Source organism: Quercus suber, unplaced genomic scaffold (genome assembly GCF_002906115.3).
Source record: "Quercus suber isolate HL8 unplaced genomic scaffold, Cork oak 2.0 scaffold_784, whole genome shotgun sequence".
Classification (NCBI taxonomy): Eukaryota; Viridiplantae; Streptophyta; class Magnoliopsida; order Fagales; family Fagaceae; genus Quercus; species Quercus suber.
Window position 1 is genome coordinate 45,391 of NW_027070220.1, and position 14,530 is coordinate 59,920.

The 14,530-nt window shown below is 36.2% G+C and overlaps 1 protein-coding gene across 1 annotated transcript; it reads right to left on the reverse strand.

Annotated features, from left to right (window-relative positions):
- Positions 1 to 3,205: 3,205 nt before the first annotated feature.
- LOC112039700 (aluminum-activated malate transporter 8) lies at positions 3,206 to 6,033 on the reverse strand. The gene is made up of 6 exons (XM_024072596.2): positions 5,689 to 6,033; positions 5,368 to 5,508; positions 4,764 to 5,051; positions 4,461 to 4,561; positions 4,228 to 4,371; positions 3,206 to 3,955 (listed from the first exon to the last, which is right to left on the reverse strand). The coding sequence occupies exons 1-6, from the start codon at positions 5,975 to 5,977 to the stop codon at positions 3,206 to 3,208; spliced, it is 1,713 nt and encodes a 570-aa protein (XP_023928364.2). The 5' UTR covers positions 5,978 to 6,033.
- Positions 6,034 to 14,530: the final 8,497 nt, after the last annotated feature.

The window sequence follows — 14,530 nt, forward strand, 5'->3', positions numbered from 1 at the left end:
GAGAGAGAACACCAAAATACGGAGAGTAGCTTAGAGAGAAAGGGAGGGGAATTTTACAAGGATAAGGTTGTACATCACCAAAGCTCGGCTAGGAATTACCTATAGTAGGAAACCCATTACCCACTATATAAATTAATTGTTAGCCCAATTCCAAGTCCAGTCCATTAAGGGAATTCGGGCACGTACAGTTTGTTACAGAGCTCAAATCTTCAAGAGGAACTTGAATTCACGTACAGAGTTCATGAGGGAAATTCATGATAAAGGATTTTAACTTGGTTGGAGTTACACATGGTAAAGTGAGTAAATCACTAATGGAAGTAACATTTAGAAATTAGGGTTAATTTAGGTGGTAAAGACTTTGATTCTAAATAGTGAATTTTCCTTGGGGTGGCTGTTAAGCCTCGTAGTAGTTTTTCTCTTGGATTGTTTTCCTTGAGTTTTTTTACTTCGATATGATATTTTCTTTGTTCTTTATTTGATGCTTTATGACTTTATCGGTGACATGTTTAATTTATAAAAATTAATAGGAAATCAATCTAACTTACATAATTTGTTAATTTGTTAAAGTTGATTAACTTCATTAACGTTTTAAAATCAACATCGTGATCTAACTAAATTTTCCTTTTAGGACGAAATATTGAAGAAGAGAAATTTTCTCAAAACTTGAAGCTTCCTTCAAATTTTAGGGATATTCATCTTTCCCCCACCCCACTTGGACCCAAGACGATCGAAATTTGGGGAGCCCTAGTTCCAAGCAAGTTAATATTTTCTTATGTAGGTAGATTGAAAGTTCAATATGAAGGGAGCTTGAAAGTTCAATATGAAGGGAGCTTGAGAGTTTAGACAGAAGCCACAAGCTCTTCAATATTTACCAAAAAAATAAAACTCTTCAATCAATTAATTCAGTGCTAGATCCTAGACATGGTGAATGGCTCTCTAATTAAAGAATGGGTATGTGCAACATTAGTCAGAGTCGGAGAATACTTTACATCTTAAAAGAATCGCGGTTGATGTGTCACAGTGTCAGCCCACTAGACCTTTTTGTCGGAATTGCCTTTCATTACAATTTTTGGTCCTCGTTTTTCCATTCCGTGTGCGTTTGGATTAGGAATAAGATTAAAAATTAAAATTATTTTACTATTTAGATTATTTTTATTATTATTTATAAATTTTATTATACTTTTTAATATTATTTATAGTTTTATTATATTATTTTTATTAACTTTTACTTTTATTTATAAAGATAAGACTTAGATATAGTATTTAGATGCTATTTCCTTTTAAGATTCAGTCATGTAAATTTTTTATTATAGAATGGAAATGTATATTTTAGTTAAGTAACTATATAGTTGAATCTTAAGAGGGAAATCTAAAGAACAGTACCTGAGGTACTGTATCTAAATTTTGTCTTATCTACAGTATTTTCAGTAATAATTTTTCAATTTTAATAAAATAAGCAGTATCTAAACACACGTCAATCTTAATAAATGAATGGTCTTAAAGAGGCTAATATGTTTTAAAATATTATTTCTACTAAGAGGTCAAAACCTAGACAAGTTGGATTAAATGTAGGCAAAAGCGCAAAACTAGTACATGATAAGTGTAGTAGAGTCTTATAAGTGTTTGATGATCTTGCAAATCACTGATAAAGTTTATGCTAATTTCAACATAGTTTAATATACCCAGTAAGAGAACCTAGTGGAAGACAACGCAAACCGCACATTTTCTCTTTACATTATCTGTTGCTTTCTCTGCTGACCGCTGCTCATGATGATCATTTTGTGTGGTCGGTGTGGACACTGAGCCCACTTGCTACCACCTTAAGCATTTGTAGTTGTCAAAGGAATTTCCCACATTTCCTACAATTATCATATATGTCGTTGAACTTCATAATATATGGCTATAAACATTGTTTTTTTATAAACTTTCGGAACTTTAGCAAGTAGAGCATATCGACCAATATTCCGTTTGAAATTTCTTACCTTGATAATTTTGTATCATATTATGATTATTATCAATTTATACAATGATTATTATCAAATAGGCTCATTTATAGTCTGTTTAGATTAAAGAGCGAGAAGGAGAGTAGATCGTAAAATTAGTAAAAAGTTAGCTTATTTTTAACCAACTCTACTCTGCGACTTCCCTCCACTCCCTCTCCCTCCTCCCTCAATCCAAACAGACCCTCAATTGGTATCATAGGTTATGAGATCCAATTGAATTTTTTCCCTTGTCCTACAAGAGGAAAGAAAAAAATGACTTGAGTTGTAACGATCCAAGCTGTTAAGCAAAAACTAAAAGGTTTACTTGTATTCTATATGCAGCACATCTTTACATAAATATAATAAAATAATATAAATCATGTAGTTGCATTTACTAATAAACTTTTTTTTTTCCATATAGCTGCATTAATTAATATATTTTTTTATAAAAAAAAATTATTAGTTAATGCAACCATATAATTGAACTTAATTAAAAATTTTAAAGTACAATATCTACAAAATTGTACCTAACTTTTCTTGAATTTCATTGCCCAGGAAAGAGGTACTCTCGCTTACACAAAATGCCATGAAGAAGCAAAGGACACTTAGCCTATGCCTCTCCAAAATTAATTTTAGGGTTTTGCTTTTTAGTTTTTATTTTATTTTATTTTATATATAAACATATATATTAAGAAAAAGGAGTGGTGGTTCATTCCTATCTCTAATTTTATGATGGAAAACTCAATCAGGGAGAGAGAGATGTTAGTAGGTCCATTCTAATAACAAAAGGCGGCTCAATGGGCAAAGATATGGGACAAAAATTTTACATCTCTAATGACAAAAACAAAATCCCAGTAGTAAAAAAGAATTTAAGGCTGATTTGATAAAGTCATAGTAATGGCGAAACAGAATCTCATATAAGGCATAAACCATTCAATTTAAGGCGCCCCACGTTGTTGAAATTAAAGAAAATTTACAGTTGTTCCTCCAAAAAAAAAAAAAAAAAACATTTACAGTAAAGAAACAAAGTAAGATATCATGGGAAAGCAATAAATTTCTTAATATTGCTACTATTAAATTATCATGGGAAAGTAAGATATCATGGTAAATTTGAACAATTTATTAGTTCTTTTCAGTTTGATTGTAGAAGAATTTAACTCAATTATAAACCCGAACTTTACAACAACCTAGTTCAGGATCATCGTTAAATGTTCGTAAAATATTTACATTTCAATGTGTCTATTAGTCAAGGGTACCGGAGGATTTTCATTTTCTGACCCATCAACTATTATAACAACTTGAGGGCAAGCAATCTCAGTGAGCGGTTTATCTGGTTCATGTTGTCCAATTTGTGATTTTTCTGGGGATACAGTACTAGTAGGGTCTACACTCTCAAAATGTGCTAAGGAGGCAAGCTCAAGCACAGAATCAGCGATATTCTCTGTGCAGTTGACAATATCAATTAGTAATGAAGCCACAGTTACACTTGGTATCACTGCTAAGAGGTCAGCATCTTGTTCCCATAAACTTGACTTGAGTAACAATTTGAGTTCCTTGGCTGCAATTTTAGCTTTTGAAATATGGGGTTTTGAATCTGGTTCATGTTGTCCAATTTGTGATTTTTCTGGGGATACAGTACTAGTAGGGTCTACACTCTCAAAATGTGCTAAGGAGGCAAGCTCAAGCACAGAATCAGCGATATTCTCTGTGCAGTTGACAATATCAATTAGTAATGAAGCCACAGTTACACTTGGTATCACTGCTAAGAGGTCAGCATCTTGTTCCCATAAACTTGACTTGAGTAACAATTTGAGTTCCTTGGCTGCAATTTTAGCTTTTGAAATATGGGGTTTTGCCGATGATGGGTGAGTCATTGCTCTCACTCCACATGCTAATTCTCTTAGGCATTTGCCACTTTCCAAGCTCATTGTTGTGCATGCCACCTGGATTTTACTGCAAATTTCTGGCTTTGGCTGCAAAGGTAGCAGAGGATACTATTACTAAGGTGAGGAAAGTATATATGTATGGCTAATCATATGCGCAATGGGTAATTTTTTTTTATATATTATTATTACTTTTTCTCATACACGCATGTACTTTTTGATGAAAAAAAATGTCATTCCTAGTCATCAACTTGACAAACTTTTTTTTTTTCTTTTCTTGTTTTAGTTATTAGGTGCCTAAATTGGTTTTAAGTAGTGTATTTGGACAATGATCAAATATGATATATGGGTTTTAATATTACTTGAATATCGGAGTTGAGGTGGCCACTAAGCGCATCAATTCGGTATGCACATTCGCGAGTGAGGGTTCCAATCGTAAGGTATTGTTTCCATGGATGGCGAAAATGGAACTGGCCATGACATGGTTCCCATCTTGCAAAATTTGCCTGCCAAGTACACAGAAGATGAATATCAAACACTTAATGATAATTTTCAGAGAGAGAGAGAGAGAGAGAACTTTTTAGTTTCTACCCACCAAAGATTCTTCATTACGTTTCGAATTGAGAACACTTTTGCATCCTTGCAGAAACGACTTGTCGTCATTAGACTCTCCATTCTCTGATGTTTTGAAGTATTCTGTAAATTTGTTGGATTGTGTTAGTAAAAAGGCTCATTGAATGAGTGATAAAAAAAAATAAAAATAAAAATAAAAAAAGGACTGTTAGCACGTTAGTTTATGATATAAGAAAAAGGACTGTTAGAGATCTCTTTATGTATTTTTTTTTTCTAGGCATATAGGTAATTATATTATATGCATAAATCGATGGAGTATTTGTACCTATTACAGATGGATGTTCTAAGAAGTTGGCTAGCTTTTCCATGTTGAGAGCAATGAGATTGTGAAGATCTTCACCCGCCCAAACAGGGAAAATCAAAATGGAGATGATAATACATGAAGAGCCACCTATGATAATTGTTGATAGCCTCTGGTGCGCCAACTCTAATATCTTATTATCACGAAAACCGGACACAGATATCATGGAGAAAGTCAATATAAATATCAACAACCCATAATCATATCTGGCTTTGATTTTCGGGAAAAACCGTACAAATGTTGATGTAGCAGCTGCCAATACAATATATGTGACAAGTGCATAAATAATTAATCACTTAATTATATAATTTATGATTCAACATTTCGGTGAAAGCTAATTACTTATTGTATACAGACGGTTATATATAATCATTTCAGTTCTAAATTGAAACCATAGCTTAAAATCATAATTTTCAACTTCAAAATCATGACTTCAAGTCATATTTCAGTTCCTACTCAAAAAAAAAAAAAAAAAAAAGTCATATTTCAGTTTAAAAATCGAATGTGTAAAACTATGTATAATAATTTGTGTGTAATAAACACAACTCTTTTTAGTAAATATGCTTACCTTGTATGAAGACAAAGAGCCCAAGTAAAATGGGCTCACCTATGTGTCCAGATAGATTAGCTAAGTGGTATGCTCCAAGTCCTAAAGCACCCGCTAGTAATGTTGCCAATGCCCTATTTAAACCTTTTCCAAGAGTGGCTCCTGAAAAGTGCGATCAAAAGCATAGTCAAAGAAGGTCAGATTATTACAATTCTATGCTTTTCCTTCAAGTATAAGCAAGCAAATTTAAAGTTCCCACCCCTAGATGTACTTGAGTATATATTTGTAATTTTTAACCAGTTAAATGATTTTACCAAAAAGAAATGATTGTTACCAACTTACCTACAGAGAATTCAAAGACGACAACCACAGTCATCACAGCCCATATTCCTGAGACACCAAAATTATCATAGAGTGGTTGATAGTAGTAGAATAATGAAACCAAGGAGAGTGCAAGTCCCACTTTTATCGAATGAGTTACTCTTCTCGGATCATCTTGGGCAAGTTTTTTTGTGTTACTAGCAGTCTCAATCACCTCGGCTGTCAACCTCTTAGGCAAGGCCTCGAACCACGACCACACATGAGTGGACAGACTTGCTTTCTCATGGCTTGCGGAACTAACTATCTCCATGGCTAAATTATGGCAGACAAGTTTGAATGAAATAATGACAAGGTGGGAGAGAAAATGAAAGGCTTCGGATGCTTTTCGACGGGCTCTACGGGCCACTAATTTATAAGATCGAAGAGAAATCATACGCTAGAGGACTTGAAATGCAGTATTGCTTCAGTTGTGCGTCAGGGGCGGCTCCACTTGGAGCCCAGGGGATTCAAATGAACCCCCTGAATTGGACCCAAAAAATTTTATTATAATATATTTTTTATTTTATTTTTCCTATTTTGACACTTCAGATAAAAATTTGAACCCCTAGCCTTAAGCCCAATTGAAATAAACTTAAATATAATTATCTTAATTCTTAACAATATTTTAACCTTTTTAAACATAAAGAAAAATCTCAATAACAAACCAAGTTGATCTAAAATCTGGGAAAAAATTTTAATTAGCCCAACAACAAAACTAGGATTGGCTAATCTTAAATCTTAGAAAAAGTTCATTTAGATCTTAACAAATTTTAAATAAATCAATCAAATAGGAAACTAGTAGATGAATGATTGCTTGGCTATGTACATTGAAACAGATGTAGCTAGTAGGATTGATAATGAGTATATTATGCAACAATTTTGGAATATGAAACATCGTACAAGACAATTGTAAAATTTTATGTATTAAGTTTTTTTTTTTTTTTTTTTTGTGATGTCGATATATTTAATTTATCTTTTATTTGAAATTTTGTATAATTTATGTTTCTTATCGAACCCTCTAAAAAATAACCCTGGAGCCACTACTATTATAGTACACGTCTTGTATGGTCAAGTACAAAAAAGTTTTTACTATTGTTAATGTCATCCCATTATAAGAGGTTGCTTATTTCAGTAAGGGTTTTTCTCTGAAAACCTCTTCTTGTCTTGTAGCACTGCCGTTCCTTTTTCTGAGGAGTAATCGTCCCTGTGAATAACACTATTATTCTAAGGCTAGCTAGGGTTTTTTTTTTTTTTTTTTTTTCGAGTTACAGGGAAACACCTCTCTTCTCCCCTCCCACCCTGTGAATAACACTATTATTCTAAGGCTAGCTAGGGTTTTTTTTTTTTTTTTTTTTTCGAGTTACAGGGAAACACCTCTCTTCTCCCCTCCCTCTTTCATCTTTTCGAATCCAATATGGATGATTTGTCAAACTGGTGGAAATCCCTCTCACTTTTAGAGAAGGAAGGTCCTGGCTTAGCTTTGAAGTCTGACCAAGCCACCACAAAGTTTTCTATGGTGGCTTGTTTCCTAACAAAGCACCCTATTAACCTGGACGCCATCGCAAATACCTTTAACCCCTTGTGGAGGAAAAAAAAAAAACAGGGTTTAGAATGAAGTTCATTGGCGACCATCTTATTCTTTTTTCTTTTGACTCCAAAGAAGAAGTCGATAGAATCCTAGCAGCAAAGCCTTGGAGCTTTGATAAGCACATCATGGTGGTTTCGAGATATGATAACGCGGCAGTTGTCAATAGCTTGGACATGACCACTGCGCCGTTTTGGGTGTAGGTACACGACATCCCATTACGCTTCAGAAACAAAGAAGTGGCTGAACAGATTTTTGAGGCAATGTGCACTGTTATACAACCGGAGACCCTAAACGAGTGCGATGGAGGTAGTTTTATTCGTGTACATGTGGCTCTAAATATCTCCCTCCCCCTGTGTCGTGGTAGGCTTCTCACCCTTGAAAATGACAAGGATCATTGGGTCTCTTTCAAGTATGAACGCCTCCCAAATGTGTGCTACTTGTTAGGACATATGTAGTTCACTTGTTAAGAACATATGTCATTTTTTTATGTAATTGGCTAATCCTTTGACAAAGCGCACTTTACTTGTAATTTGGTAGTTCTAGGTGTTTTTAATACTTCAAGAAACTGTATTTCAAGATCAAGTGTTGAAGTCATCAAGTCTATTCAAGAAACAAGCTGAAGAATGCAGGTTCATTAAAGCTCGACAGCTAGCATGTGTCGAGGTTTAGAAAGCTACTCAAGCCTGTGTGCTCGACACCTGCTCAACACCTCCTATCTGTTGAGGTTTATGAATTTCAGAATTTTGATATGATTTTCTTGGAATCCGTGAATGTGTTTTTGGGCTTTCTTTTCTCATAACCCTAGACATATAAAAGGGTTATTATAAGGGTTGTCAAAGGGTACACAAGTTGCACAAGCATTGAGCAAAGTTTGTTGAAGCAAATTGTTACCAAAGACAAAGTTTTGCCCTAGTTCATCACTCTTGAAGAAGTTGCTATGTATTTGCACCAAAGGGTTTTGTGACCAAGCATCTTCTTAATCGTCATTGTTGGGATGAATTAAAGAATTTTGCAACCAACAAACTTCTCTAGTTGGTGATTGAAGTTGCGTACTGGATCTGCGTAATTGGTTAGTCACGTACTTAGGAGCCATGCATCAAAAGGAGAAATTGTCACTACAGAACAAGTTCAATTGGGTACTGGGGTAAGGGTTCAACTGTAGGTTGGTATAAGATACTGGGATTCCTTTACTTGTAACCGTTTGTTATGATAATAGTGGAGTTTCGGGAGTAGTGACCTTAAATTCACCCGGTGAGATTTTTGTCGTGTAGGTTTTCCCCATTCGTAAACAAATCACCGTGTTAATTTATTTTCTGCTGCATACTTTAGTTATTGGTGATTTATTTGTGCTACCACACGCTTTGCATGTTAATTTGATTAATTAATAAACTTGGGTAATTAATCAATCAATCCATCACAAGGGGTCAATACATTGTTTGACCTATCACTACTGGTGCGGATGCCTCACCTACCCTGATAAGGATTGTGAAAAATGGATTAAGAGTGAGGGATCACTAAGAAAGGAGGATCAACATTCCAGCCCCTGGCTGAGAAATGCACCTTTCATGGCCTCTAGAAAGGGATTCCTCTCGGTTCTGGGCTTTTATGCACATAAGAAAGTTGGAAGACACAGTCTGAATCAGACTAGAACTCAGTACCAACCCCGGAATCCTCCAACAATGATGGCATGTGAATCCTCACAAAATTTGCTATCAAAAAATATGGAACAAAACATGAACCACGCCTCCGAAAACTCTGCAAAAGTGACAACTTCCAATTCAGTCTTTTCTGAGCCTTCCTTTTTGGTTCCCTCACTGAAGTCTACCCATCCTACTATGATTGATCAATTAATTGCTAAAATTGACAGAGATATTCACTGTTTTGACAGGGTGGATCCCACGTAAGATGCTTCCAATGCCTTTACACTCACAGGAAATCCGGGTCAGTGTCAAGGTGGAGGTCCTTTCATTGCAGCCCTTTAAAAAAGCGATGGTGATATCAGAAAAGTTGACAGCAAGAAGTATGGTGGCATTTTAGGGGTGATTGAGATGTCAAATCACGACCCCTTATGTGGTAGAGATCATATTAAGGAAGGTGAGGGGGGTGTGAAAGGCGAACCAGGTACTGAGAAGCCTTTTGGGCTAAATGTTGTTGGGCCCAAATTAAGCACTAATCAACTTTCTAGTGCGTGCTTAGAAGCGGATAGGCCTAGTTCACCTCCGCATGACTTGTCAAATGCATATGGGCCTTAACTTACTCAACAGGTTAGCCTAAGGAGCAAGTGGACTAGGCTAACTCATTCAGCCCATAAGCCAAAGGTTAAGGTTGATATATCTAATAAGTTAAGAGAACATCCAGCAATTGAACCCTCAGACTCTCATGCACTAAAACGTAGAACTGTGAGTTTCTATGGTATTAACCAACTCTCATCGATGGTGGCTGTCTCCCAAACCCGTCGACAGTAATGAATTGTTTAAGATGGAATGGTCGAAGGCTTGGGAACCACTAGCGAGTTCGTGAGCTTTTTGAATTAGTGAAGGCAAAAGGTACCAGGGTGATCTTCTTGATGGAAACTATGAAGAAAAAGTCATATTTGGAGAGATTGCAATGTCGTTTAAAGTATGACAATATGTTCATCATCCTAAGAAGGAATTTGGGGGGTGGCCTAGCTTTGCTATGGAATAATGATCTAAATTTGCATATTAGGACGTTCTCACCGCGGCATATCGATGCGGTGGTAAATCTAGGAATCGATGACACCTGGCGCTTTACAAGGTTCTACAGAGCTCCTGAAGTGGCGAACCGAGAAGATTCTTGGTCAGTGCTGCGACATCTTGGTTCTCAATTTGTTTTACCATGGGTGTGTATTAGGGACTTTAATGAAATTACAAAGAGTGAATGAGAAATCAGGTAGGGCTGTTCAGTCAGAGAAACAAATGCAAGATTTCAGAGATTGCTTGGATGTTTGTGGTCTCAAGGACCTGGGTTTTTTGAGTTTGCCCTTTACCTGGTGTAATAGAAGATATAATGAAGCTTTGGTATAGGTTTGCCTAGACAGAGCTGTGGCAACGGTAGATTGGATTCTAAAATTCCCTACGGCCCACCTCCATCATTTGCCAGGATCGTCCTCTGATCACAAGCCTTTATGGTTAGTTTCTGATGACCTTCAAACTCATTTTAACCGAGTTCAGAAACCATTCAAGTTCGAGGCCATGTGGCTTAAAGATAAGCAATGTGAAGGACTGGTCCACTTGGCATGGGATATGAGTACAGGTGGTGATCCAATGTGTAAGGTAATGAGGAAGGTTGGTGAGTGTTATACACAACTTAAACTATGGGATAAAAACGTGTTTGGGAATGTCTGTATAGCTTTGGCTTGAAAAAGAAAGCAATTGATTAAGGCTGAAAGTGAATCCATGGCTGGAAGGAGTCATGCCCGGGTTAAAATGCTTACTGAGGAAATATTAAAGTTGATGGAGTTGGAAGAACATATTTGGAGTCAAAGTTTGAAAACAGAGTGGTTAAGGTATGGTGACCAAAATACCAAGTACTTCCATTGTCGAGCAACTGAGAGAAATAAGAAAAATTTTATTTTGGGGCTTGAAAATGCGCAAGGGGAGTGGATTGAGGGGGAGGACCAAATTAGGGGGATGCTTATTAGATACTACTCAACTCTCTTTTCCATGGCTAACCCCACTGAGTTGGATACGGTGCTAAGTGGGGTGGAACCAAGGGTGTCTGATGCAATGAATACTGAGTTGCTCAAGCCTTTTAGAATGGAGGAGGTGTAATTAGCTCTCAAGCAAATGAAGTCAGATACAGCCCCTGGACCAGATGGGCTGCCTCCCTTATTCTATAAGAATTTCTGGGAGAAGATTGGAGTGGAGGTGTCAGAAGCTGTCCTTTCAGTGCTTAATTCAGGTATCCTTCCTCCAAAACTAAACCACACTTTCATTTCATTGATCCCAAAAATCAAAAGCCCCAAGAAAGTTTCTGAGATTCGGCCTATCAGCTTGTGTAATGTGTTATATAAATTGATTGCAAAAGTCTTGGCAAATTGGTTAAAACCCATGTTGCCTTTTCTGATTTCTGAGACTCAAAGTGCCTTTTTGTTAGAAAGGCTTATTACTGACAATATCCTCATTGCACATGAGACACTGCATTATTTGAAAACCAAGAGAACTAGAAAGATGGGTTACATGTCCATGGAGCTTAATATGTCAAAAGCCTATGACCGTGTTGAGTGGGTCTATTTAGAAAAGATTATGGAAAAAATGGGCTTCAACTGCAAATGGATCAACTTGATTGCCATATGTATTTGATCAGTTACGTACTCAATCATGATCAACGGCCAACCCCACGGTTTTATTACTCCGTCTAGAGGGTTATGTCAAGGCGATCCATTATCGCCTTATCTATTCCTATTAGTGACGGAAGGTTTACATGCTCTGTTTGAAGAAGCATCGGTGAGTGGAGAAATAAAGGGAGTCTCTTCATGCCCGGTCAGTCCGGTATTTCTCATCTACTATTTGCAGATGATTGTTTAGTCTTTTATAGAGCCACAATTTTGGAAAGTGTGCAGATTCAATCTATCCTTTATAAATATGAGCAAGCTTTAGGGTAGAGCATTAATAGAGGTAAGACAAACCTCTTTTTCAGCTCTAATACTCACCCTGAGGTTCAAGTTGCCATAAAAACATTCCTAGGGATACCAGCAATTCAAAGATATGAGAAGTATTTGGGATTTCCGTCCTTGGTTGGCAGAGAAAAGAAGAAGTCCTTTAGTCTCATTAAGGAAAGGATTTGGAAGAAACTGAAGGGGTGGAAAGAGAAGCTCTTATCGCAAGCAAGCCGTGAAATTCTTATCAAGGCTGTCATCCAAGTGATCCCTACATTCACTATGTCTTGTTTCAAGTTGCCAAAAGGGCTAATCAGTGAGATTGAGACTTTAATAAGAAAGTTTTTGTGGGGGTATAGAAGGGAGCAAAGGAAGATTCATTGGATTAGTTGGGAAAAATTGTGCCAACCTAAAAATGAAGAAGGGATCGGTTTCAAAAAGTTGAGTATGTTCAATGATTCTCTGTTGGCTAAGCAGATTTGAAGGCTTGAAAATAATGAGGGGTGTCTTTTCCGTCGAGTGTTCAAGGCTAAGTTTTTTTTCCTCTTTGTTATGTCTTTGATTGTGAGGTCTCTACGAAGGGTTCATTCACATGGAAAAGCATTATCCAGGAAAAACATGTCATGGAGTTGGGCTCGCTTTGGAGGATAGGGAGCAGTAAATCAGTAAAGATTAGGGGAGATAGGTGGCTTCCACAAATTACAACCCCAAAAATAGTTTCCCCAACCTTGGTCTTACCACCCGGGTCAAAGGTTTGTGACCTTATGGATCAAGAAGAGCATCAATGGAAAGCTGAATTGATTGTGCAAGAGTTTCTACCCCACAAAGCCCACATAATAAAAGGTATTCCTCTAAGTGTCTGAGATATCCCAGATAAATAGGTGTGGCATGCCACAACACACGGTGTCTACTCCACTCAGTCAGCTTACAAGTGGTTGGCTTTGGCTGAGAGGAATAAAGCTCCAACATGTTCAACAAATAAAAGCTACAGCAAAATTTGGAAGGGCATTTGGAGTTTGCAGGTTCCTTACAAGGTTAAGCATATAATTTGGCGTGCAGCGAAAGAAGCACTTCTAATGTAGGACACAATTTACTATTTAATTATTGTAATTTAATATTTTTGGTATTTTTATGTAAAAAAACGTTATTTTAGGTTTAGGTGAATTTATTTCCCTGCTTTTAGGTGCATTTAATGCTTTTTAGGTCAAATTTGATTCCTGTTATGGTTAAGTATCAATTAGGAGTTATTTTAGATTATATTTTCTTGTCTGTCAATTTTTAAGGAGCCCTTAAATAGGCCCCTGAGTCTATAAACGTTTTCATAGTTTATTATCAATAAAAATTCAGACTTATGTCTATTGTGCTCTCTGGTGGATTTCAGACCTATCACTTTGTGGATTCAAGGAACCCCTCGTGGATTCAAGGTTTACTACCCAGGAACTAATAGTTTAGTTTCTGTCCATCAAAGAAAGCATTGTATGTGCTTCTCTTCAGGCTTCCGCGACATCAGTTGGTATCAGAGCCTTGACTTACCCTGGTCTGATTGTTAACCGACAAGACGGTAACCACCACCACAACAACGACGAATAACTTAGCAAGTATTACGTGACGTACAACAAACACTCACAAATATCTATGCTAGGATGGCGTCATTGAAGAATGGAAACAATAGGGATAACTGCAGTGGAGACATAACTCACGGGCAACCTATTGGTAAGCAAATTTCATATAGACCTTATAAAAGAATCGCAAGTTTTAATGGTTATTTTTTAAAAGAAGATTTTGTTGATTGGTTACTTGATCTAGAGGATTTATTTGATTATGAGACTATTTGCTATGAGAGAAAAGTTGGACTTGCTTTGTATAAACTTAGTAAGTATGCCTTATGTTGGTGGGAATGAGTACAATCTAATAGAATCCAACTAGGTAAAGACAAAATTCATTCATGGCCAAGGATGAAAAAGATGCTTGCTATCAAATTTTATCCTTTGGATTGTGAAGAAATCTTGTCATATACAATACAAGATTATTATTGGCCAAGAATTTCATACTCGAATTATTTTGAAGAGCCAAATATTTCATCGTTAAAGGAAGAATCGAATATAGAAGAAAATATAGAGATTGTGGTGGAGATTAATGAAGACCCCATTATAGAGAAAGATCTAGAGATTGAGATAGTAGAGACCATTAAAGAAGAAATTGTAGAGGAAGTTGTCAACGATCTCGATGAAATCAAGTTTGATGAGTGCAACATTCAAACTCCTATTATTTTATTGGGAGACACTGAAACAAAGTTTATTGATTTTATTGGGGTGAAAAGATTTCATTTGATCATTGACTTTTATTTGGTGAATATTGTCAATTACATAAAGATCAAGGGAGAAGAAGTTCAAGTTGCCCAATTAATTACTTTCAAGTTTGGCAAGAAGATAAAGAAGATGAAGTATTCAAAGTATTTGTTCTCTTGGCATGGGAGATTTCAGATTTCAAAGATGAACTCGATGACGAGTTTGTTTCAAGTGGAGAGGTCTGATGTAGGACACAATTTATTATTTAATTATTGTAATTTAATATTTTTGGTATTTTTATGTAAAAAACGTTATTTTAGGTTTAGGTGA

Bases quoted from the DNA above. Each gene is read 5' to 3' on its own strand.
- LOC112039700 (XM_024072596.2), bottom strand. From the start codon at position 5,977: ATGGAGATAGTTAGTTCCGCAAGCCATGAGAAAGCAAGTCTGTCCACT. The intron at 5,052-5,367 runs GTAAGCATATTT...TTGTATTGGCAG, and splicing joins GCTCTTTGTCTTCATACAAG to CTGCTACATCAACATTTGTA. The intron at 3,956-4,227 runs GTAATATTAAAA...CTACCTTTGCAG, and splicing joins ACCTCAACTCCGATATTCAA to CCAAAGCCAGAAATTTGCAG.